At 38.9% G+C, this 27490-nt stretch overlaps 1 protein-coding gene across 15 annotated transcripts in view; it reads right to left on the bottom strand.

Moving 5' to 3' along the window:
* The window catches only part of CELF4 (CUGBP Elav-like family member 4), a 699885-nt gene that overhangs the window by 595059 nt on the left and 77336 nt on the right, over window positions 1-27490 (bottom strand). For all 15 annotated transcript variants that reach the window (XR_003532179.1, XM_027671059.1, XM_027671061.1 and 12 more), the window contains exon 2: window positions 13580-13662. Coding sequence is in view for 14 of the 15 variants with exons in the window: in XM_027671059.1 (XP_027526860.1) it covers window positions 13580-13662 (83 nt within the window). In the remaining variant the exon portion in view is untranslated. The remainder of the gene's footprint in view (window positions 1-13579; window positions 13663-27490) is intronic.

Below are 27490 nucleotides of genomic sequence, written 5' to 3'. Positions count from 1 at the left end.
TCTGAAAGGCAAGAATCATCCTGAGCCATCACCTTACATTGGAAGAAAGCTTTTCCCTCCCAACAATTATCATCCTTTGTCAGCATCACAGGAATGTCTAGGACACTGTAGTCAAAAGCAGGAGCTGTCACTGCTAAGCACTGTACACAAACACAGATGCATATGAAAGGAAAAATCCTACTCTGGAGAACTCTAAATGTCTACTAATCAAAAAGATAACATCAGGGGAAGGTTAATTAGCTCCATTTTGTAGGTAGGATATAAAGGCAAAGGTGGGTTCATTGACTTCTGTCCCACAGCAAGTATTGAATCTAGATTTCTAAAACCCTGGTTCTAGTTCAGCCCTCAAAACTATACTTAATCGTAGGTATTTTCTTTGTGCACTTTCTCACAGCCTCACTTTCCCACCTAATGGAAGACAAAGGAGACCAGTTTTTAGAAAGACAACTGAGGAGCTGCCAACATCTTAATGAAACCTGAGGTCAGGTACAGTAAACTCCCAGTCTGTATGACTGGTCCACTCTCATTACAACATGTCAAGAACCTATATACTCATCTTAAAATCAGCCAGGTCTGATATTATGCCTCAATGACCCATACCAAAATCTTCATCCACTCAAAAAAGTCCTTAGCATTTCCAGTAAATTACTTAGCATTTCTGTAAAATAGAGGGAGGGGAGAAGAAAATAAAGGAAGCACATGTGCAAATATCTTCAAACAGCCAAGAACCGGGTGAGCAGGAAATTTAACTGTGGAGGGCAGGGAAAAGCCTGTGTCTGTTCACTTTTTAGTTTGAATTAGGTAAGGCAGGGATTTGTATCAGGGAAGCTCCGTATGTCAAGCAAATGTCATGCCTGCCTGTTTGGGTTGATTTCTGCTTTTCTGGCCTTTTCAATTCAGCAAGAATTTTCTATCAGATCCAAAACTCAGTCTCAAATAAATGCATGACCAAACCCACCATGATCCCTCAAATGGAAAGGTCTCAAATTGATATTTTCTAGAGAAAATACTTTCATTAAAAATAAATAATGAAAAAAACCAAACAAACCCAAAACTAAACCCAAAAACATAAATCCCTGGCAAGAGTCTTATACATTATCAAGCACACTGTATAGGCTAGGACAAAAATACCAAAAAAAAAAAGAAGGAAGGAAAAGCCAGATATGAACGACAGAGACTAGTACACCTCCAAGTCAAAACAGTGGTGTTGATTTCCCCTAGATATGCAGAATCAGTATTTGAGCACAGCATTTGTGGAAGATAGGCATTGCCTATCAGTGTTATCATTCCAAGTGTGAGGGAAACAGATCTACTTAGACTTCTTAAGGAGAAATGAGGGCTTGGAGTTCTATTTGCTTCAGTCAAAGGAGAAATGACATGAAGTGTTCCTTCTGGAAACGTGACATTCCTGACAGGTTGGAAAGTAATTTTATGATAGAGAAACTTACATATATAGTAACTCACACTCCAGGTTCAGAGTACATCCAGGTTTTAGCAACTCTATGAACAGGTGATTTATAATTTGCATAGTAGATGCTGTGGACTCCCTGGTTTAAGATTTCTGTTTATCACTGACATGGCTACTGCTTCAGAAGCTAAACCCACTCACAGGAAAAACAGTTTTCTTGAAGTGGAACAAGTAAAAACAATGGAGCACAGCTTCTGTAAAGCTGATAGTAGACACAAAGAAAAGTAATGGGCGTGGAAGGAGATGAAAGTAGTTGTACGCTGATGTGGTCTGCAACTGGAGGGTGGTGCAGTCTCTATATGCTGAATGGAGCTGGTTGTTAACTGTTCCTTTAACTGTAATTTTATTGAAGCAAATGTTCCACAACTAGAGTCATTGGATAAAAGACTTCAACTCTTTTCTCCAAGTACCTGGGCTTTGATTAAGATTTTCCGGGGAGTTGTTTTGTGTGTGTTTGCACATGTACACACAGAGCGTGACAACAGAGACAGATAAAAACCCGAAAATATTTCTAAGGGGAAAAAAAATATTGAAAAATAATTTTCTCTGGAGGAAGAAATGCTTCAATTTTTTTAAACAATGTTGAGTCCACCTGGTATAATTCTGTTTTTCTCCCAGTTGACTTAAGTGCTTTAAAAATGGAAGAAGGGTCATTTGTGCTGATTAAAAGGGCATTAGGCTAGATTTCAAAAAGCCACAAGGTAGCATATCATCTTAGTCAAAGTTCAAGGTTAGAGCTGGTATTAAAAAGCAAAGCAAGTGAAATCAAGAGTGTTGCTGTTAAACTTGGCTCCTATAATAGTGTCGGCTTCTGTTCAAAATTCTCTTGGCCTCTGGACAAGACACTGCAATTCAATAATAGCTAGCAGAGACTTTCTAGGACTCTCAAGGATGTTTTTCAAGTTATAAACGGAGAGACCTCCAGTGGCTCTGATCTGTATCATCAGGCCACCACGGATAGGTGCAAGGCTTCAAGTGACATCTCAGGAGCTGACTGGCTGCCTGGATGGGCTATGAATAACCATAATAACAACGATTATAAGGAGCGTTTGCACATCAGTGTGAAAGAATGAGGAGCAAAGAGGATAAATGTGACTCTTAATCTCCAGCTATCTGCATGGGAAAGTATGATTAATAACTACAGAGGCTTAACATAACCTCCTCAGATAACGAGTGAGGTGGCCTTCTCCAAGCCCTGATTATCCTCCTCTAATGGGCTTCATTTATTGTGTAAACTAATAACCAAGGCCTAAGCACTGCACACTCAAGGGTCTGCAGGAAAAACACTGGGCCCAAATGTGATTAAGTTGGTGAAAATTGCCCAGCAACACAGTGTGTTGCTTGAGCAGAGGCGGGGACCAGGAGGAGGGAAGGAGGAGCAATGTATCCTGAAAAGAAATGAAGCAGAAAGTAGCAGCAATCTGCCTTTTAACATAGATCTGCTGGTATAAATCCCCTGCCTTTCAACTGGGATTGCTATGGGTTTTCAGTTGAAATTAGTGGAAAGGCAGGACACAGCCATAAGGTGCTATTACCAAGAAAGAGAGGCATTAGTAATGATGGGATCTGATCCAATGCTATCCAGAAAGTCAGCAGCAATGCCAGATCTGGAAAGTAACTCAAGTTGTCAGTCAGTGTTTCAGTTCTGGAGAGTGAAGAGGTGCTCAAAGGAAGCTGGATTCCCCAAAGTGAGTGAGTTCAACAACTCAACCCTGGCCAAGGAAATAAAAAAAAAAAGAAATGACCTTCCAGCTCCCCTGGCTGTATCTCTAAAGTGCAAGCGCAGCTGAAGGGAGGCAGCTTCACAGAGCATCTAAAGAAATAGGATGAGATTCTCATTTGAGCTGCACTGATGTAAAGAAGCTTAAACTCTGCCAGAGCCCATGGAGTTACTTCAACTTTACACCCAGCCAACAAGAGTGCTGAATAAGAGCCCCTCCTCACTGGGAAACATATTTTTTTAGCTGCACAGTGAATATCACATTAGATTATCCAAACCGGAATAATTGTAAATACTCGATTTATCTGGACCCATTTGTGCTGTCTGCTTAATTGTTGCACTTCACTCAACAAGGCCAGCTAAATTAGTTTGGACAGGCTCACTTTAGAGGCATTACCATTGTGCTATGGCAGCTTGGGTTCAGAGTGCTGATAGAAAAGGTTTGAGGCTTAACAGAATAAAAATAAAAGAGAAACACATAGTAATATAGATAAATTTGGGACCTCCACTGGGACAGGAGACACTGTCTTTGAAGGGATTCACATCTGTATTTTACTCTTTGTAGTATATCCACATTTGTAAAACCTGTACTATAGTTTCCGGAAAAAAAAAAACATACAAAGCTCACAAATGCAAGCATTTTCTCAGGATCTTCTCAGAAGCATTGTGCTTGTTGAATGCTAGTGACACATGCCCAGCTTCCCCAGGAATGTCTTAGCTTCTCCCCTCCCAGGTGAAAGTATGTGTCATGTCAAGCAATGTGAAGGTGCAGTAGCAGAAGAAATAACAAGGTGGGAGCAGGAGGCTGCTACCACCAAAACAGCTAGCCTGCAAGGTTTGCCCCCCTGTATATACATCCCACCTCCCTTCCCCTGTGCAGGATAAGCAGAGACACAGAAATCAATCCCTAGTCACTCCCCAGTTGCTCTAAGGAAGAATAGACAAGAGAACATAGCATGTACAACCCTCTCCTGGCTGTCTTGTTTCTCTTAGGCAACACAAATGTACATTGAAAATCTTATATACACCGAGCCTCATAATTTCCAGAGACATCAGATTTAGAACAAGCCAACTCTGCAATCTATATGTGTGTGGCGCCACAAAACGTGAACAGGATCAGCAAGTTAAGTCTCTACTTTTGTCTGGGAAAAATACATGGGAAGCAAGGTGTTCCTCCTCAGCAGCTGTAATCTCAACTCATTTCACCAAGTAGGCATTACGGGAACATAGGCTAATGTTTCCAGCAAATCTACAAAGGAGATAAGAAATGGCAAGGACAGACATGCAGTATAAGATGGGATGGAGGAGAAAAGGAGAAAAGGATGCTCGGCCAGACATGAGTCTCTAGTGTGACTTTATTGAGAAAGGACACTACAAAGTAATGCAAAGGACAGAAGCAACATCTCAGATATTTACCAAGGAAGACCTTGACAGTAAGCTAAGCATAAATAAAAAGACCAAGAAAAACTGATTCCAGTTTTACCATCCTGAAAACAAAATGCTCTTCCAGTGATCAAAGCTATAAATGAAATAAGAAACTCATGCCAGCATGTCTTATCAGTTACATATTTACCATGCAAAGTCACTGCCCTAGCATAGAAATTACTGAGCCATTCTAAGAACAAGAGAAAATAAATTTTCTTCATCTGTTTGAAGGAGCAACCTGAGCTTGGAATGGATTAGTTATAGCTGGACAAGACTTGCTCTGCCAAAACCTGCCAGTGATCAAAACAGTCATTTTTCACGACATGCCAAAGAAAACATGCACTAGAAAGTAGCAGAGGCTTTGAGGACTGTAGTTTACCATACCTAAGGGGAAAGAAAGGGAACAACTACCTTAGCACCATAGGACTCATTTGGTGCTGAAAATGAATGCGTATCAAGGTTGAAGTATGTTACAGAAATCAAAGAAAGTAGAAGGCACACGTTTTTACAAGAAATTGTATTTTAACAAGATTTTTTTTTAAAAAGGATGACATGGTGGGAAGGGGAGGGGAGCATAAGTGTGAGAAACAAGATATAAGAAGTTCCCATTAAAGAGAAAAATGGGAAATGCACATTTCTTCTTTGAAAAATTGGTTAGGCTTAATTTTGTCCTTGTACTTACAGAAACTAATCAGAGAGATTTGACATTGCTGGGAACCTGCCAAGTGCAGCAACTCATACATGTGGTGCCACTGTAAGTCTCTCACTGCAGCTACTCAACAGAGCAAAGTCACTTAAGATACCTGCTTGCCTGAACTGATAGTGCAATCTCATGGTCAGTCAATCCCCACCACTTTCTCCCTGCCAAAGTAAGAGTGCAGCAGAAGGGAAACACAGAAGCTAAATGGGTTACATCACGTCAAGTCCTATCAGAAGTTATTCGTAAGTGGAGAGACAGGACAGTTTTTGCCACTCCCAAAAGCATTCCAGCTGAGATAGTTCTTTAAAGGTGTTCTTCACTTAAAGAACAGTTTCAAGTTTAATGCATGAATCATGCTTTTAGATTATTTAATACGGGAAATACAGCTTTTTAAACATTTTATTTTTAAAAGATCTGCAGCCAGTGGCTGGATTTCACATAGTAAGGCTTGCAGCCTGTCTACTCTGCAACTGAAATGTTTTCAACATCCGTAGATGTTCTTAACCTACATAACATAAGTAGCACTAGCAGAAATAATGTTTCAGGCAAGATTCAAGTCCTTACTCTATAAACACCCTCTAGGAATTGCAGTCAGGGAATGTAGTTGCTCCACAGCATTCAAGCCGTGTTTTCATGTTTTCATTGCTATTATATGTGCTATTTAAATTAAATTAGACCAAGACATGGGTCTGTGGGGTTCAACGATAATTATCTTGGTGGCAGGTATACATACATCCATCACTCTTGTGTGTGGTCTTCAACCTTTGTACTTAAAAAAAAATTACTTTCATGTCACTGAGCATCTGAATGATTTTAAGGCAAGTATACACTGCATGAAAAACATAGGGCAGACAGCTTACACCAGTGTAGGCTGAGAGCAGTACAGCTGTCACTGGTAAACCTACAGTATAGATGGGCATATCGCCATCTACATAGGCAGAAATCCAAATCCCACAGTTATGCAGGATTTTTGACTAGGTGCTTTACTAAAAGCTTACATAGGCCTTGCACTACAGATCACAACCAGTACATGCTTCTCCATTACTATGTAGTGCAAACGTGGGAAGTGGGTGTTTACGGAAAGGTTAGCCTATGAACAATGACTCCTGGAATAGGTAATGTCTCACTCTGTCACCCATATGACTGAAAGAATGAAATGTTAAAGGGTACTTGTCCTCTTCCTCTATCTCTCTGTGACTGTGAACATGGGATGACGAGAGGAGGCTTGCTGCTTGCAAGTTATTCCTGGGATCCCATCACTGCTGAATCAGTAGGGTGATGCAACTTGGAATAGAAGTGCTTAGGGTTCATTAGTATATAATGGCTAGCACTGTTGAACCACCTTTAATTCCTACAGTTTAGAACTGGGACCTCTCTCTAGTAAAAAGCCCATGGGAGCTATCGAATGGCCCAGCAGGTGTCAGGGATGCTCAGAGTTCTGTGAGATCATATATTCGCATGCAAAGATTCTTGGTAAAAATATGTTTCCTCATTTAGAGCTATGGTACTTTTCACGATGACATCATTTCAGCAGTGATAAATATAGCTGAGTCTGCTCTTTCCTACGCCATATAAATCCCTTGACCTCAATCAGATCACTGCTGATTTACACTTGTGTAAATGAAGTCAGAATCAAGCCATGGCATTCACAAATGTAGGCCAGAGTAAGCATTACTCACAGACAAGAGATAACTCTTCAGAGGAAGGAGAAAAGATCATTTTCATGCAAATATCCTTAATAATAAGGAACAAGAGTTAGAAATAAGAGTATGAATGAAATGCAATCAAGAACTGCTCTGAGATCAGATTTGCTTCTAACTTCATGATGCTGCATCAGCTGCTCTTAAAGCAGCTTAAGCCCAAAATTTGACCTACCTGAAACTTGTTATATAGCATTTTTCATCAGGGATCTGTGAGCTAACTCAATCTCTAGGCTTGGCTTTGAAGGTAGCTGAAGGTGCTCAGCTGCTTGCAGGGTGTAAAAAAATTTGATTGCTGTGTTCTATGAAAATGCAAACTTTTTTTTTCCTGAGATCCAGCTTTGCCCTCAAATTGTTATACATTATCTATTTATTTATGCATAAACAGTGGCATTACGGTTTGGAGAATAGAGGTCCTTTGATGGGAGGTAAGCTTGACTAGCCTATGGGAGTTTACTGCTATGCATGTAAATGAGGACATACATACAAATATTCAGAACAGACAAGTGAAAATATACAGCATCTCTTTAAAATGAAATACTTTGATTGCTCCAATCACAAGAAGTTGTAAAACTACCCTGAAGAATTAACAGCCTCAGTACATGCTAACTACATCCATCATAAATTCGTCTTTAGTTTCTGTTATCATATCACTGTCTCTTGGGACCCCCAGTCCTGTCATCATTTGCCCTTTATAATTTATTCAGCTTGTACTTGCCTGAATCCTTTCTACTTATCATTCATCTTTACAGTTGTACATAAAATTAGATTGATCCTCCTATGGCAGACACGTCAGAGAGAAAAGTTGTCATTGAATAACACATAAAGCAAATGAAGGTCCAGCAAAAGCTTTTGTTGAATAACTTGGAAATCATCCTTAGAGACCCAAAAGGTGTCAAATTAAAAAGACAAGACAATACTATCTTTATAATTTATTTTTTTTGTGCATCATTTTTCAAATGCTACCAAATCTCAGGGCTGAGAAGCCCTGTTCCCGTTTTGCATATCAAGCTGAGCTTGGTTAGCCACCACAAAGGTGATGAATACACCAGTCTCAGCTGAGATAACAGCATGCATCCAACACACTGGTTCTGTCAGGATGCTGTAACTGTATGCTTTTTCTCCAAAGCTCTTTGGACTGGGTAGCAGCGAGAGAGTTTACTTTGTATTCTAGAGGCTGCCTTATAGGGATACAGAAGCCAATCTTTAACTAGTGAAATGGAACTTTAATGTTTACCAAGCAGATAGGACCCAGGTGTTTCATCTCATCTGGTGAACAGAACAGCACTGTCAAACTACAGGGTTTTTTAGCAAATGGAAAGTGCATATAGCTTCCTCTCCCTCTCCTCTCCCTCCTTAACCCAAAGCAAGATCCAAAAGGCCCTTTACTTGCTGGTCAATTGGAAGTAGAAAATAAGGGGTAAAAAAAAATAAAAAAAGTCTCTTTAACCATGACATTGATACCCAAAGATTTTAGAGACAATTTCTGGAGAAATTCTACAGGACTAGTTGGGTTTTTTTTTTTTTGTTGTTCGTTTGGTTGATTTTTTTAGTTTGTTGGTGGTGGTTTTGTTTTTCTTTCTTTTTTTTTTTTCTGCAAGTCTCTTCCCTCAAATCTGTTTTTATTTCTTTTCATCTTCATTTTTAACTTCAGAAAACAGACATGTTTCTCCCAAGGGAACAATTAAATGTGTTTTCTTTCAAAATCTAAAGGGCATGGTGAGCAGGCTGTGTGTTCAGCAGGCTACTTTAATCAATGGAACCCATCCAGACTACCACTGCTGACCAAATTGCAATTTACATCAGTAGAGACAACTTTTCAAATGAGAAGTTGAGGGAATATAATACCATTTTTGGCATAACACAGTATGCAGGGTGATATGTGGTTTAATGGTTTTCTAATAAGCTTTTGGAAAAAAGCTTTGAAACATTAAAAAAAAAAAAGGCAATAAGACTGTAAAATTTCAAAGTCTGCTTGAACAGTGAAATCAACGTTATATGTGCAGAACTTCTGAAGTCCAGATGACACTTATGTCTCATTTAAGCCTTATTACAAGGTTTTAAGAGAGGCTAGTCTTTGCAAGGCATTCTCTGTCCTCCCCTCCATGTTCAGGTCTTTCCTTACATATGCATAAGAATTTGAGCCAGAGAAGACCAGTAACATAGAAAAACTTCCTTTCTTTTTTTTTTAAACTAAGGGCAACTTCATTTCAGTTAGAGAAGGGGTTGGTTTTTTTGTTTGTTTGTTTTAAAATCAGTTTAATATGAGTTTTATGAGCTTACCTGTCTTCTAATGTTAGAGATGCATATTTTTGCATACAATGAATAAAACAGAATGTGTTTTTTCTAGATGGCAGAAGAGACAAAGGATATCAGAACAGTTAGGAAGAAAACTAATTATGTTACGCACTGAGAAATTTAGCACACCAGAAGTACCACTCTCCCTTTCAGGAAGAACAGATACAGTAAGAAAACCCGGTCTATTTCCCAGACAGAATAAGCCCCACAGATTGCTGAGGTTAACAGTTTCTTAGCTACTTAATTTCATAGTTATTCTTTGCAAGTCTTACAAGAATGTTTTAACATTATGCAAAGAGACAGTGCCTCCAACCAAGTATACATGGATTGTTCGCTCCTACTGCCTGAGAGAGCCACAAAGAACTAGAGGAAAAAAAGTGCTGCTGTGCTTATCATACATGAGCTCAGTTTATTTGTGCTATAAATAAAAGTAGATCTTGATAGCGTAATTACATTTCTCAGCATTATCCTCTGCCATTCACTGCAGAAAGAAAAAAAGAAAGGGGAGAAAAAGTTCGCTTCACTATAATTTGTAACCAAAATGACTACACTTAAAACATAATTTTATTTCCCTGACTTCATTTCCTGTGGAGCTTTGTGGGGCAAATAGATAATATTATACCAAATCTGCAGGCAGATAATTCTCCCATACGTTGCACTGTCATTGTCTAGATCACTTTCCCCCCTCCCCATACTTTCACTAAGACCATAAGGCTGTGTTTTTGTTATCACATTTTGTCATTGAGGCATATATCAGCATCAGAAATCCCCCGGGTGAATCAACTTTTACTTTTTTTACTTTCTTTCTCCTGCTCCCCCAAATTACTCCTGATTCACTTTTTATAATTCTAGAAAAAAAAAAACAAAACAAAACAACCCAAGGTGGTTTCCCACTATGGAGGATTAGCACAGATTATGGTGAACAGTGTTAATTATAGGTGAGGAAAGAGAATAGTGCATCTCTCCAATCTGTTCTTGATTTCCCCCGTGTCTGTCTGTCTGGTAATAAGCCTCCTTTAATCTGGCAGTCCCCTTGGTGAAATCAGCGCCATGGACAGCAATATTGATTGCTTCTGAGAAACCATCACAGCTGCTCAACCAAATTACCTTTGATATGTGACCTTTAATGTAATTACTGCAACATCAAAGCATTTCTATAAATTATTAAAGAACTAATATACTTCATCATCCAGCTAGTCTATTATATGTAAAATAAACAATCACAAGTAAACGCTAGAATTTGAATTGTCCAAAACTCACAAAGCACTCTTTACACACACATACAGACTCTGATACATTAACCTTCTGTTTTAGGCAAAACAATTTCAAGCTGTCCAAAAGAGCCTAATTCAGTCATTCGCATGAAAAGGATCCAACTGATAATTTTATGTTTTACATTCCATTCTAGTTGCTTCAAAATATCTATCATGATTCCTTCCCGCCCAAAAACAAAGTGCCATAAAGACTTTATTAATCAACACATACCTGCTTGGAAGTCTTTTGATTATTCCACAAGATGAGTTTATGCCCCACATATAACATAGAAATATGTGAAACATATTTCTGTCATCTTACAAAGCACATCCAGAAAGTAATTACTGTAAAATATGTGCATGTAGCCACTCCACTAAAAACAAAGTGATACATAGCTAAGAGGCAAGGCGTCTGAATCTGGACAAAAACTCCTCATGCCTCACCATTTCCATACATTAACATTCATGTGAATATTATTTAAAATGACTCATTTCTGTGTTTTATAATACAAAGAACACAAACAGCAATATTGCAAGAGCAGGAAAATGTACTGTTATCTGGGGGATGGGAAAGAAGGGCTTACTCTAGTACTATTTACTTTTTTCTTTTCCAGGCCTGTTAATTATTTTTGATACCTCCTCAGCGCTGTTTGTGTCATAGGCAGTGGAGTCTCAAGAGAAGATGTTGTAGATATGTCATTTGTGAACTCACGTGAATGAGGACTTAGACGCCTGACCTTAAAAGTGCTTTTTATTTTATGTTGATGAACTATGGTTGATATTGTTGGTGCATGTTATCAAGAACAGACAGGTAAGTAATAAATAATTCCCTGCTACTCACATAGGCACTATAAAACAGTATCCAGGCATGATAGTTTATCAAGAGACAAGACTGCTTTCCTTAAATAAACTACAGTGACATCATTCAGAAGATGAGTTCAGAAACTTGGCAGAAACTGCATGCAGAGGGCTTGTTGTTGGAAAGTAAACCTTTATCCTGAGACAAATAGAACTGGAAATGAAAGGGAAGGGAGAATTCAGCGTTCAGAACTCTCAAAAACTTGGTTGCTATTTTAGACAGAAGATTCACTGTTCCCGATTCAATCAGATCCTGATGTATCTCCTGAAAGTGTAAAAGAAAACAAAAAAAAGGCCTCTAAAGTCAGTATGGTGTATATGTAATAGAAACTACACAAACCAAAGAAGAAATTGTTTCCCTGTAGTCTAGAATCAATCACTGTAGCCTCTGCAGGAAGTTTTGATCGTAAAGCAAAAGCTGGTTGAATTTTGCTACTGTCCAAGATGACAGTTTTGACTTTAAGACTTTTGTGATTTGAAGTCCCTAAAACACAGGTTGAGATTCAGAACTGTGCACCTATAAAGAACTAAAAAGGAAAAAAAAATTCTAAACATCACTTGCCCTCCCTCCCCAACTATGAGCCTTCAATCTCACTGTCTTCTTGAAGATATTCACATCATACAAATTCAGGATGAGATTTTAGCCTCACAGAGAAAATAAGAGTTCCATGTGCAAGTGAGTAGTCTGGCTCCTAATGAGAAGAGCAAACAGTCTTAGTGGAAACATTTGGAATTTCAGTTCATCTCTTTAAATACATGACACATACCTATCTCTGGTTTTGATAAATACATATTTGATTTCAAGCATATTTTTAAAAAAAATCAGTTAAAATGTTACCTGAAACATCCTTACTCAACACATTTTCATTTTTTGAACATCCAGTTCTATCATTCAGAAAAGACAGAAGTAAAAAGAAAACATCAGAGGGGTGTAGGGGGAAGAAAAACCTAAACCCCAACAAGACTGAAGTTACTTTCAATCTGCTGCTAAGGAGTCTCTAGGAAAAAAAATTATTCAGAGGGAGTCGTCAGCTGACAGAAATATTTTTAGGGAATGAAGTACGTATATATTTACATAAGGTATGGCCTTTTAAGCAAAGATAGATGTAGATGAGCAAGTGCGTGGGTATCTTCATACTGGCAAGGTGGCTTAGAGATTGGTAAATAGACCCGGGATGATGGAAACAAGCAGAGCAGAGTCAACACTTTCTTCAGCAGCATAGAACAAGGGATGTGTCTTAGGTGTGATGGAAAGGTTATGGCTACGCAGGACTCAGTCATTCAACATCAGCTAATAAGGGCAGACTTTTGGATAGATTTCCTCTCATTTTAGATGCAACTTGGAACCCTCAGGATCCCCCTCTTAATTACTTGATCACTGACTTTTGTGTCATTGGGAAATCAGCCCTATTCTAGCTACAGGAGGACTTGACTGTTCCCAATCCACATACATTGGTTGAATCTAAATAGTCTCTCTCTGCTCCCCTCCGCTGGGTAACTGCTAAACTAGAAACCCATCCCAGCAGGGCAGGTCTTCCCCACATAATGCTGATTCTATTTTTAGTTTTGCTTGTGTTGTCTGAACCTTAGATCTTGCTCATGTGAATAATTTTCCTCATTATCCTGTGTTCGTCTTTCCTCTCTCTCTTTTCTCCTTGTCTCACCGCCTTTCCAATCTGCTACAGCTGCTTGAATACTAAAGTAACTGAGTCAAACCACTTTGTCATCAGGAATATGTTTTCATTTTGTGATAACTCAATAATGTGATCTGTTTCTTGATTTCCTGCAGCCACACCTTGCTTCAGGGAAGAAAAATAATATGAAGAAATACCTGGTGAGCACTTCTAACATTTCATTGTAGTGGTCAGAATCCTAAAGACTTTCCTTAGCTGAGTCAGGCTGGTAGGACCCAGCCCATAACCAGTTAATTACTGTTTTCCTGACTACCAATAAAAGCAAAAATCCTTTTTTTTTTTTTTTTTTTTTTTGTGCATGGAAACCATTTGGGTGGGTTGGTAGTATCTTGATTTTATTAGCCCAATGCAAATAGTGAATCATCCAAACAAACGGAGACATTATGCTTCCAAATCTGAGATGAGAACTCCATATGTAACTCATTTTAGATTAAAAAAAAAAATGTTATCAGTCTGGACTCACCCCCGGCAGTGTCTTCTGTTCATGCAGTGCGCTCTGGGCCTTTAGAGCAGACTCCCTTTCGCAGTATGTTAGGAAGGCACAGCCTGTAAACAAAAAAGCATAACCTCAGTAACAGCACTGCTTCAGAGAAGATCCATTTAAAATTGAGATGTAGAACAAACCATTTTCCTGTCATCATCCCATTCCCAGTAAATCAATCATAAAAATCTCTCCTTAGCAAGGGAGTAATCGAGAGTCACGAAATGAAGCTATCATTGCTTCCTCTGAGGCCTGTGAGCAACAGTGTACCTAGGACTGCTTGTTTTTCTTTGAATACATATTTAAGTGCCAGAGACAGAAGAATGCACAGGATTAGGGATCTCAAAGATTCCATGTAATGGTAAGGTGGGGCATAAGATCCTACTCCTGCTCCAGCAGCAGCACTGGGAATAAGCGCTTTATTGCCATATCATGTTGAAGGGCTCCTTTTGTATCAAGTATTTTCTGTAGAGGGTATACAAGGACTTGGGACTTTCTACTGCAGAAGGGTAGTTCTATTGTTTAGCCTGGCTTGCACCCACAAGTAGTTGCCCTATTTGCATCTCACCAGAAGGCTTCCACCCTGCATTAGCTGCTGCTCTCTGGCTCGCACTCTTACACAAAATTATATCAAAGCCCAAACAATCAGTCTAAAACATCCCCGATCCACAGATCATTAGCACTTCAGAGATGCTCCAATGGATTATGTCCTTGATTCTCCCAAAAAGTTGTCTTATCAACTACAAAGAACAAGGCCACATCAAGGTAGGGACCTGTTCTACCTTCTCTCCCCACATCCATGTTTGCCTTCTCGTAAAACTGGTTGATGTCGCAATGTCTCACTCCAGTTGTGTGCCTGATGTGATCAAATTATTTCTTCTTACTGCAGTATACTGAAAACCTGCCAGTCCCTGCAGCAAAAAAGTGCTTGTTATGCAGAGGACATTTTCTCTGAAATTACTTCAGAATGTCTGCCACCCCTCCAGCTCCTTGAAATGGAGGAATCCTATCTTTCAAGGTTCAGGCAACATGTCCCTCAAACTGCGGGTACCTTTCAAGAGCAGCACGAGTACAGAGAGACTACCAAAGAAAGAAACATGTTCCATAATCTCATTTTGACCCACTCACCTTCTCCCCATGCACATATAAAGTACGTAACAGGTAAGTAAACAGTAGACTATGAACTTTTCAGCTTTGATTACCACTGTGACATTTTGTCCACTCTTTTTCCCAAGCTGGTTCCTTAGATAACATTACTGAAGAAATACACACTTGTTCATTTCTTCCTTACAGTCCTTTTAATAGATTAGTACATACAAGAGACCAGGGAGATTTTTTTTTCTTATAAATATACATATTTTTTTTCTCAAAGATTATCTTGTGGAAGTCACCCTATTCCTCTCACAATAAAGATATAATTTGGCATGAAAAAAAAAGAACATTTTTTTCACTATTTCTTACGCTGTATTACTTTCTGGAGGTCTTGTTACTTTCAGCTTATTCAAACCAATCACATTTATTATGTCTCAGTAATTGAGAGTCAAAAACAGAAGGTGACAATCAAGGAAGGAGACTGAGTAGCAGCAAAAGTTTGCATACTTGACTTGGAATTATGTTGATTTCTTCCCCTTTAAGTGGATGAGTTTTCACTTAGTCTGTATCTACCAAAGAAGGGGAAGAAAGAGTGGCAGAGAGTTTGCAGCTAGCAAAAGTAATGGATTGAAAAGGATCCTTAAAAGTCACCCATAGCTCAATAATCAAATGGGAAACTATGCTTAAATTTAATTTCAGTGCTAAATCACAGGCTGAGAGCTCTCTGTTTACTAGACACAATAAGAAAGTCTCCCTTTAGTAGCAGACGTGGAGCAGCTGATACAGTCTAATTAAGCACATTATAGCACGCTGCTACAGAGATAAACTATGCACTATTCCATAATGATAGCTATATTTTTCTCCTCATTGTGATGGACATGATGACAGTTCAGGTTAAGAATGTCCTGCAACTCCTACAGTATCATGACTGTAATTCAGACTGAATAGACAGAAGATGACTCTGCCCTGAAGGAGCAAATTTCCCTTCCAAGATCCACACTGCATGTGTGTAGGGGTAAGTTCTCATCAGAGAGAAAGCTCCACTAAGTCCTCTCCAAACATGTTGGTGAAAGTGGTAGAAGTGCCAGACTCCTAGAAACAGTACTTAGTGGAATGTGTCAAACATCACTGATTTCCCAAACATGGTGTTATGGACAAAAAGATTGTTGAAATGGAAAAGGAATCTACCCTTTCATATGGTCAGACAAAAAAGCCACCCTGCTTTCCAGGGCCAAATATTGAAGTGTTTCATTTTCCCTTCCCATTCATACATCATGCATGTGAATCACAATCTGTCCCACTCTTGTTGGGCAAAAAGTAATATTTGAATGAAAAATAATATCTCATTTATTTTAAGTAAGACCTTGTTGCTTAGAGACAGTAAGAGGTTCCATCCTAACTGTGGCCAAACGGAATAAAGCAGAGCTTAATGTTCATAACTGGTCTCGAAAAAGAGAGTTTGGGCGTATTTTTTGTCTGCCCTTTACTTACCACAAAATTGTTCTCTAAGGCACATATGCTGATGGCACTAGCCATCACTTAAAATAGTATTTTTCAGAAACGTGGTCTCTAATAAAACAATACATATCTATTATTCAGTCCTGCAAGTATTTCTATATTTCAGCTCCTTTTGCATGAGGATGAAAGGCAATGCTATTTCTTGAACCACCCTGCCCTGCCCACTCCCCCCATTCACCCACAAAACATCAAAATAATTGATCTATCCTTTGTGTTGTGTTTAATGGAATGACAACTGTAGAACCTCTTTCAGGTGTTACTTTTCCTAGGTTACCTCTATCAATGCGCATCTGTATGGGCCCTCCAAAGGGCTCTTCTTTCCTGAAGACTGTTGCTTAAAGAACAGACCACTGGACACTCAGCTGAACACTACAACGTACAACACACTAAACAACTGAGTCCAGGAATAATATCATATGGAGCAGATATACTGGGTTTTGCAGAGAAAAGAAATTGGTGGAAAAAGTGGTTTGGTTGTGTTTTTTGGTTTGTTGTTTGTTTGTTTGTTTGTTTGTTTGCTTTTTATGGTTTTTTTTCATTTTGATTTCCCCGATGGAAAACAATTTCAGAACAATCAATTTTCCCTGCTGAAACTTATGATTGTGTACAGAACCACTTATTTCACTGGAAAAAAAGTATTTGATAGTAAGCTCTTAAATAGCTCAACAGCTCACTTGCCATCAGCTGTCTGAGCTGGATGTGAACATGATTTTTGGGTGAAAGACTTCACATTCCATTATAAATAATTTTCACTATCCAGCCCCTTTGAATTGCCAATGTTCAGCAGTATAACGAACATTTCTCAACACATCTCCTAAGGAAGGTTAGTGTAGAGCCTATGCATTATTTCTGTCATCTACTTCTATGGACGGTAAGGACTGAGTCAGTACAGTGCTTGTGAATTATTTCTGAATTTGAACAAAAAATCTAATTGACTAATTATTGATAATGAAGGACTTGCTCTTAGCTGTTCCTAATTTCAATTCCATTTCTCTCAAACATGCCATGTTTTCCAGACATATGTCAATCAGCTAAAGATGCTTTGTTTGGATTGTCTTTCCAGCTGTTCATTTACTATCAGTGGACAGCTTTTTGGGCAAGCATATAAACATCTGGAAACTCCCAGCTGCCAATTAACTCTCAACCTATTGAACTGCAGTCTCTTGGAAACATGAGAACATATCAAGTGGTCTCCTGGGAAACAAGGTTGTTAAAGAGAAGGGGGAAACAAAAACAAAGGCTTGAGATGGAAAAAAAATTACAAAAGCTCTATTTTAATTTTATCTCCAGAGAATTCAAGAGACATAATAATTGTACGGAATATAGATGGATAATAGTCGTGGGTGCAGCAACTTCAACTCCACAGTAAGTCTCCAGAAGATTTTGCACAAGCCTAGGAAGCAAAAAAAAGTCAGGGGACATGTTGTGAACTGAACAGAATAATTCTGGAACCACCTGAGCTGCAGAAACCAAAGGCAGGGACCGGGAGAATGGAGAAAAAACCCCTGTAGCAGAAGATCAGGTTTGAGACCATATAAGGAACCTGAAGATGTACAAGCCCATAGAACCTGAAGAGATGCATCTGTGGGTCCAGAGGAAACTGGCAGGTGAAGTGGCAAAGCCCCTATCCATCATATTTGAGATCGGCAGACCAGTGAAGTTACCACTGACTGAAAAAGGGAAAAAAATCCATGTTTTTAAAAAGGGAAAGGAGGAAGACCCATGCAATTACAGACCATATCTGGCAAGATCATGGAGCAGAGCCTCCTGGAAAACACTCTAAGGCACACGGAAAAAAGGATGTGATTGGTAACAGCCAACATGGCTTGACAAATGGCAAATTGTGCCTTACAAATTTGGTGGCCTTCTGTGACGGGGTTACAGCACTCGTGAGAAAGGGAAGAGCAACTGACAACATTTACCTGGATTTGTGCAAAGTATTTGACACTGAGCTTTCCAACATGTCTCTAAAATGGAGAGACATGAATTTGAGGGATGGACCAGAGGAATTAGCTGGATGGTCGCACTAAGAGGGTTGCTGTCAGTGGCTTGATGTCCAAGTGGAGAGGAGTGATGAGTGGTATTCCTCAGGGTTTGGTATTTGGACTAGTACTGTTTAACGTCTTTGCTGGTGACATGGACAGTGGGATTGAAGGCACCCTCAACCAGTTTACCAACAAGAAACTTCGTTTGTGGTGCAGTCGACACTCAAAGGAAGGGATGACACCCAGAGGGGCTTTGACAGGCTTGAGGGGTGGTAAATCCCAGGTAAATCTTGTGAAGTTCAACAAGACCAAGTGTAAAGAACTTTACCTGGGTTGGGACAAACCCAACACAAATAGAGACTGGGTGGAGAATGGATTGAGAACAGTCCTTATGAGAAGGATGAAGGATATGGACCTTCTGGAGAGAGTCCAGGGGAAACCATAAATGTTGTCAGAGGAACTGGAGCAACTCTCCCGTGAAGACAGGTTGAGACACTTGAGTTTGTTCAGCTTGGAGAAAAGAAAGCTCTGGGGACATCTTACCTAAGGAGCTACAAGAGAGTTGGAGAGGGACTTTTTACAAGGCCATGTAATGTCAGAACAAGGGGGAATGGCTTCAAACTTAAGAGGGTAAATTTAGAACAGATATTTGTAAGAAATTCTCTCCTGTGCAGGTGATGAGGCACTGAAACAGGTTGCCCAAAGAAGATGCCTCATCCTTGGAAATGTTCAAGGCCAGGTTGGATGTGGCGCGGTGCCTTGGTCTAAAGGAAGGTGTCTCTGTCCATGGTAGGGAGGTTGGATCTAGGTAGTCTTTCAAGTCCTATCTATGATTGTATTAATTACTTCACCCCACTAGTACTCTATTTGTCCTGGTACAAGTGAAAACACCTCTGTGCTTATCACTTCAGTGAAACACTCGACTCTCAACTTCTTTAAACCAGTTAAAAAGCCCCGGTCACCTAACTCATATTTAGTTATTTAAAATTAACAATCTTGTCGTCATTGACAAGAGATTCATTTGACTTTGCATACAGGAGTCGAATAAGCCTCTGGAATTGTCTATCCTCTACACTTGGTGTAAGAACCATGCTTCACCTTTTAAGGTGCAGGCTTTTAGCTTCAAGGTTGCATTTTCCCAAGGTTAGGTTCCACTTGCCACCTCTAGCCTCTCAACTACCTCAAGTACACACGTTATCTGTACCACAATTATTCCTTGTTATATATGGTGGGGGATGAAGATGGTGCATACTGAAGATCTAATGAATTACTCTAATTAAAGGGTTTTTTACCCTTTCTTGTGTTATTCTGGCAGACAGCCACAGGTATCCTGACACAATTTGTCCTCTTTGCCCATTTTTTAAGCTGAAGACTTATGACCTTTTCTTTGCATGATTTGTTTCAGTGACACCTTATGATTTTATTAGAATAACATAACCTCACACAAAACATGACTTCAGATATTCCATGCACCTAGATCTAGAGGCATAGTCTAAGAGTAAGTCTATAACCACGTCAATTTCCAGATGTTTGCTGTCTGTCCAAAAAGGGCATGAAAAGGTCTTGTTTGAAACTAATGAATATATACCTCAACAGATTCTGGGGAATGAGGGCTATGTTTACTCTTTAGCTTTATGGGGGAAAATTAGGAAGTTTGATAGGTGCTTTAAAACTCTTGCATGAAATCTGAGAGCTAAAGCAGATTCTCAGCTCAGGGGGTGTCAATCCAGTCAAGGGAAGAGCTTTCATGAAATTCAGCACAGCTATGCAATTACACCAATGTGAAATTAGGTTCATGATTTGAACCATAGTCCATTGTCTCTCTCTTGGAAGAATCCTTGGCTCAGATGCTGACCTCAGCCAAGATAATCCAGAACAGTTAGGATAACCCTAGGTTTTGAGAAGGCTGGCTCAAGTGATCTAAGCCAGTTTTCAATTCACAAACTTTTGTGACTATAAAGTATGCACTCAACCAATTATCACAGCTCCGTTGACAGGTGCTAACTTCTGAAACTACAACCCTTCCAATACTTGTAAGTGTAACTAAAATCAGAATCACTGCCCGGGAAAAGATAAAACTTTCACAAGGCTGTCAGGTTTTTGTTGACTTTTCTTCTTTGAGTCAAATACCTTCTTGTTTTTAGTTACAAAAATGTTAATTGACTTTAACAGTGTGGATTTCCTAAATTTGCTTTCCTGTGTTGTTTTATGTTAGACTTCTGTACAGCACATAAACTAGTGAAAAGAAACTCTTGTGTAACACAAGAAAGAACAGATATCAGCTCATAGTGTCTTCTACTGTAGGACCTTTTCCTACTGTCTTTGATGCACTCCACATCCTAAACCCCCAAAGCAGAGAAAGCAAGGGCTTTACTTTAGCAGCACACTATGGACTTCCAGAAAGCAAACTGTAATTCAAGCATAATTATCCAGGACCTTCATGCTGTATACTGAAAATTGCATACTTTGGATCACATGCTAATGGTCATACTCCAACTTAAGAATAGCTACAGTCTTCTAGAGGAGATGGTTTGAGAGCAAAAACATCACATCTCTGAGAAAAAAAAGGAACTCTCAACTGCTAACAGGTCTTAGCATCTCATTTTGTGATGCTTCAGTCTCTCTGTACTCTAATTACCTTTGGAAAAATTAGACCAAGGTATACAAGTTATCTGTCATGGCCCAGAGATCTGTCCCCCATTTTCCAGACTCTAGATTTGTGTTTAAGAGAGTTCATTCTCTGAAAATAAAACAGTTCATTGCTTCAAAATTCAGAGATCTGTTACAGAGCAAGATTGCGGTACTTAAGAAAATTCTTGCCTTAAAATCAACATCTCAGGTTACGTCTCCCAGCTAGGATTTCAAAGTGAAAAAGAAATCTTTTTTCGCTTTAACTATCCTAGCTCTACATGTCTGGTTTTGAAACAATTCTCATTTGCTCTGTCTACAGTGGACTGCCCAAGGTTTAATCACTTGAGGGTTTCAGAGATTGAGCTGAATTTTCTTGAGGGAGACACAATCAATAAAGACTTTTGGAACTGGAAATGTTTTATCCAATTTCTTCATCTGTTTCTCTCTCAGTGATTAACTACCTTCTGACAAAAGTTAACATCTTTGCTGGTAAAGAACATTCACTTGGCTAGAACTTTCTTTTTCTCCATCTCCCCTGCTGCACAACAACTGAACACTAACTGTTTAGAGAAAAAGATAGGAATAAAAATCTTCCCAGATATCAGCTTCCCTGTCAATTATATTGCAAGGCAGATTAACATCCGAAATGCCCTGCTGTGTGGAATGCTAATTTTCTTTTTCCTCTTATGCTATTTTCCATTAACTATTATGGTGCTGTAATATTCCTGCTATAGATAACTTGATAGGGTTTTGTGTCTAAAAGCACACATAAGGCCCACACTTGTACACCCATGAACCAATATAAAAAACAAATTAAGGGGCCAAATCTGCAAATGTAGAAGTTAACCATATTTACAGAATAGTAGCTCACTTAAAAATGCATTTATGATAGTCCAAAATGAGACATTCATATGCACAGCCCAAATCAGAGTCTTTCCTCAGATTAAACAGTTTTTAATTATGTTTAGCAGTGTCCAGGTAGACAGCAGAGAGACTTGGGTAACTATTGGTGTGTGTAAGCATTCCAACAAAACAGACAGTGGTTTCATCCTGATTTTTAGGTTTTTAATGAAAGCAGCAGTTTTTAAAAGTCAAAATTTCTCATAGAAATTTTCAGTGAAATAGTTCAGCAAGAAGTGTTTCTCAGGCCTCTGATGTAATTTTTGATCAGATCCTAAAGCAAGAGTAACTTATTCCAGGACAGTCAGTAGTCCAGGCAAAGAGGACCTTGAGTGCAGGGCTTTGACACAGGAGAGCACATTGTCACTGGTAGACCCACAAGCCTTCATGTCTATTTTTTAAGTAGCACCACAGTTTCCTTGCCTCCATACTACTGTAAAACTGGAAAGATTTTTATCTGTCAAGCTTTCTTCCCCAGGATGAGGGAACAGTTTCTGGCTCTGATTCACACATAGATGGGTTTCTCCTGTGATCTTGAAAGTTCCTTGCAGGTTGCTTTGAACCATCTTTTTCTTACTGGTACACTCACATAAGGTGTAGAATGAACCATTGATTAGACATACCATATACCAGGTCCTGTTCTCCACATCTGCCAGTGTTTCAGCTTTAAATTTGATCCTGAAATTTCTGGGATAATTTTGATCATCTGAGTCCAAGTCAACTGAAGATCCACTTCTCAAGTTTCTGCAAGTCTAACCAACCACCCAGAACATTTTACTTCCAAGAACAGATGTCTAATTTCCATACACACAACAAGTGGTCAAAGAATAGACCCCACATCAAGGAAAACAGAATGTAGATTACTGGTTAAGGTAGTTGTCTACCACAGAGAGTGCTGGCGTGCCCAGAAAGGCCTACAAATATTAAATACTTTAAATTAGAGTAGAAAACTTAGTTTTAAACAGACTTCAATTTCTCATTTGTTGCCTTCTACCTGTAGACTCCATGTTGTAAGGATAGGTGTATGCCTTCAGGCCCTATCCCTCAAACGGTTAGGGAATGCTTTTGATTTTAAAATATAAAAATATTGACATTAAGGTGAAAATAATAATCAATTGGTTTTCCAGACCAAGCAACAGTGTTCCCAGTATTTCAGAACTCTGTCACTGATGAGAAAGTCATGCACAGACTCTAGAGATACAGAGATCACTCAAGTAAGGATGAGAATAAGTAGGTTCCAGCTTCTAATCCAGAAAGAGACACCAAGACATCCAGTTTAAGTTATAATCCTGACCACCTCTAAAACTGACTCCCTTCAGCCTACCTATTACTTCAATGAAATTCCAGCATATTTGTTTTACCCATTGCAGCTTCAGGGAAAAACATGGCTTGAAACCCTCAAGATTTCTTGTTTCCAGTGTGGTGATAAAGAAAAAAAATATAGAAGTTGGGGATTTTTTTGGTCTTGTGATTCACTAGTGAAAGTCAGACATATAACTAGAAATAATCATTCTGTTGAAACAGTACCTCTTGCATTCAGACAGTTATGGGTTAAACCTCCTTAGAGTACATGCATTAATTAGACTCTGTACCTGCTGTTCTGGGTCCTGCCTTTTGAGTTCTTTCTATTGTTAGCAGCATATGAATAACTCAGTGGATTTTCTAAAACATTTAGCTCTTTCGGAAACTTTTCCTCTTCTTCATTTTTGTTTTGATTTTTTATTCACTTCTTTTGGGGAGACATCTTCAAGAATGCTCAACTAGTCTCCAGAGGTTATGCTGCTGTTAAACAACAATCGCTTTGAATGTCTGGAATCTTACCAAAATAAAGCTAAAACAAAACCATCTCTAAACTAATTAGACTGTTCTGCCACATACAACTTTGTCTAAGTCTTGATTTTCTGCATCTATATAGAGTGGGTTTGGGTTATTTTTTTTTTTATTATTTTATTTTTTTACTGCTCATTATCTTTCACAAGGGTGAGAACAGACATTTCTCGGAAAATAACATCAAGTCTATGTGTGGGAAATGTGTTTGTACTTTTACATAAGAAAAGTTGATATTTTCACCCTTAAAAAATGTTAGGGCCGTGCAGTAAACATCTTGTTGATAGCATCATCAAATGATTAGTTATTTATGCTTTTATCTCAGAAACATGTAAGTAACTTGTTCTAAATACGGACTCGTGTGCTCTCTAAACAACCTCATATTCTTTCTTCTCTCAGACAGAGCACATATGTCAATATAGACTTCTGACATTTCCAGCTCAAGGTTGAAAGCAAAAGGCACTGAAACAAGTGCAGAAAAAAGAGCTATTATTAGACAACTCCTAGCCCATTTGGAAACAGACTATTGCAAATATCTCTTTAGTTATTGCTCTTACCAAGTTTGCCAGCCTAAATTTGTCCAATTCAGAAAATTCAGATTCAGACTGGAACCTTTTAGACACCTCTCAAAATCAACCTCAGTACTTATCTACTACTTATGATCAAGTTTTTCTGCTCACTTCATATGCAAGAACCATAAACAGGACAACATTAGAACCTCTTTGCTAGGTTTCACAGGGTGTTGGTAAGTTTGAATTCAGGTAAGTGCATCTGAAGCCACCTTAGGATTTTTATGTTACAAAACAAATCCAACCCCCCAAAGAATATATTTCCTGATTCCAGCTGATATAGAAATGAAAATCTTTAAGCAGCAGCTGCTCCTACAAGATGATCACCCTGAGACTGGAAGTCTCCAGAAACTTGTAAGAGTCACAATATGAGCCAGAGAAAACTCTACAATACCAGCTGGCTTCATGAGATTTCTGGAGACAAATTTCATCTGTCAGAACAATTAACATCCAAGCTCCCATAACCAGATGCTGTTTTCCATATGTTTTGACTTTGAATGGCTGCTTCTATCCTCTAGGAGATGTTGGGAGCAAACAAATATTGTCTCTTAATGCCTATTTCTTCCTCCTTATCCTTCTTTCTCAATTTGGCTCGTTCTTTAAGTATGGGTAGTGGAATGGCATGATGTAGGATCAAGTTCTTCTGCAAGCTGCCAGAGATGATGCAAACTTCCTAATCAACAGACCTCTATCTGCTTAGGGCTGAGAACCTCAAGACATACTCTGTGTGTGTGCATGAGAGAGAAAGCAAGGCGAATTGAGGTGCTCTGGAAGCATGGTAGGAGAAAGATGGAAAACTTCTCTCGAAGTTCCTATCGCTCAGTTACAGCACAAAGGAAGAGAGGTATGTCTTAAGAACAAGGGTCTCCATTGACTCTCTGGCAAAAAGCTCCAAGCTGAGACATTACTGCATGGTATAAGCTTGCTTTAAGAGCCTGGCTCATGCATAAATTATTTAGGAACCAGACAAGGCATGCAGAGACTGAAAAAAGATTTAAGCACCTATCCAAAGCCACAAAAAGAGTTTGTAGTAAAGGTCAAACTTGAAACAAAAACCTCCCAAGACTCTACCTGAAGCTATGAACACCCATAAGTCTGCTGTTCTTAAATGTGGACAAATTCGTATGTAGACCCATAAATACATTACATCCCCAGTGGATTATCTCAAAATAGTAAACTAGGAAAACACTATGGTCCCTTGCATCCAGGTGCCTTTTGCCATCCTCTACTTGTTACTGTTCCTCAGTACCAAGTTAAAAACAAACTCTGTGAATTTTAGCCTAAAACTTCAAGTTTTTACAAAAGACATAAGGATGTAATCCTTGAAGTGAAAAAAGAAAGAGTGAAATTAATTAAAACAAGATCTGTGCAATTTACAAAGCTTCAGTGCACTGGATTTAAGAAGGGCTCTTGTCAGGGTGAAGTAAATGAGGTACAATTTCCTGATGAATAGAGAACACAAAGAAAAGTGTGTAGTAGTTAAATATCAGACAGGTATTTTGATCACATTTTTTGCTAATCAACTTAAAAATTAGTGAAGGCTGAGTATGTCGTAAATTGTTTTGGTTAAACCTTTGAAGCAGCTCATAGTAGAAAGTTTTGCTTTTAGAATTGAACTTGTATTAGACTGGAAGATCAGTGTAGACCACAAAACACTGAGGGCTGGCAGGAGGAACTTGCTAGTCAGGAAGTGTCAATTGTATCAAGATGTAAGAACCATCTAACAAAACAGAAGTTCTGATCTTAAATTTAAACTACAGCGAAGAAGATTTCACACATAAAGAGGAAGGGAGAATAAGTTGCAACACATCCTGGGGGGTGCTGGGCCCCTTAATACTGTGGTCAGTCACCTGGATCCCTGCTGGGGAGGATTAGCCTTGCCTAGCACCTTGAATGATTCAGCTCTTAAAATGCAGGTAAAGAATAGCCACAGAGGCAAATGCTCAACGGGACAGGTGAAGCTGAAGGGCAGTAATGTCAAAAGACACTTTCAGATGATAGTGGACAATATCACATACAATACTGTGTATGTCTCTTCCAGATCAAAGACACCTCCTTCCTTTGGTGTCAATAGAAAACCCAGATCTGAAACGATCCTGTCAAATCTAATCACCTAAAGGTGCTCAGAAACACATGGAAGGAAAAAAAGGAAAAGGAAAAATGGATTTCAGAGATGAGTAATAGAAATTCATAACGGACTGGGAGGACTGACTTATGAGAGAAAATTAAGAGAACTAGATATGTATAATTTGGGTAAATGATGACTCAGGGGGATGGATGATAATCAACTACAAGTCTTGAAGGTGTAAACACAAAGAATGGAGAAAGTTTGTTCAAGTTGATACCTGAGAACAATAACTAGGGGCAACAACACAAAATTCTACATCTGAATGTTTAGTCTGAGCTTTAGAAATGCTTCCTAACTGCTCCAAATATTGGTGTTCGCCCCTCCCGCACAGCCTCAAAGTGGCTTTTGCATGTAACCAGTCTGTTAGTCAAGAATGTATTTAATTTATTTTTATTAAAGTTTACATGATCGAATGTACATGTATGACCACATAACCTAAGGCTTTCTGGATCATACAAGTTCAGAGATAATATGGAATAATCCCTTAAATATGATTGAGGGGTGTCTTTGTCAGTGTATGTTGGAGGCAGGGACATAGAAAAGGCAGGGAGGGAAAAGGCAGAAGAGTTAAATCAACATGGGGGGCAGGGAGCCCTCCCAGTGAAAACTTTTAAGTCAGTAATTTTCCAACACCTTTCTGGTCACTCTCCCATCTGACTGTTTTGTAAGGTTTTTGTCTCCCTATTCTGCTAAAAGGCATAAAGAGAAATTCTTGCAACCCTGGAACAGTATCACAACCACAGATTCTTATGCCATTTAGGACAATTGCAAGCTGTAAGATGGAAGTTTATGACCCTACAGAAGGTAAAAGTAAACATTACTAACTGTCTCTCCCAGCCATTAGAGAAAATCAGTCCTTCATGGAACTTTTATTACTTAAGTGACTTGAAACCATAAACAAAAGTTAATACTGATCCAAGAGCAAATACATTCAGAGGGCCTCCATTTTTCCCTTTCTCCCTATTTCTAACTTTAATGATTCTATCCAAAAGTTTAATACGTTGTCTAACCAAAGAAAAAACACATTTTTTTTGTTTTTAAGAAACCAGTTTAAATAACCTTTCTTGGTGAAAACAAATCAGAATGTCAACTGAGTGGGATAAAATTTTCATTAAAACACAATCCATCCACAGTTAGCTGGGCAATTGTCAGTAATTTCCAAGGGGTTGGACAGAGCTGTGCAGCCAGCCACCCACCAATATTTTCTGAGTGGTGTATTGTTTTTATTTTACAAAGATAATTT

Source organism: Neopelma chrysocephalum, unplaced genomic scaffold (genome assembly GCF_003984885.1).
Source record: "Neopelma chrysocephalum unplaced genomic scaffold, ASM398488v2 Primary Assembly neopelma1_97027, whole genome shotgun sequence".
NCBI lineage: Eukaryota > Metazoa > Chordata > Aves > Passeriformes > Pipridae > Neopelma > Neopelma chrysocephalum.
Note: the sequence above shows the minus strand (reverse complement) of the source record. Positions and strands in the feature narration are given on the sequence as shown.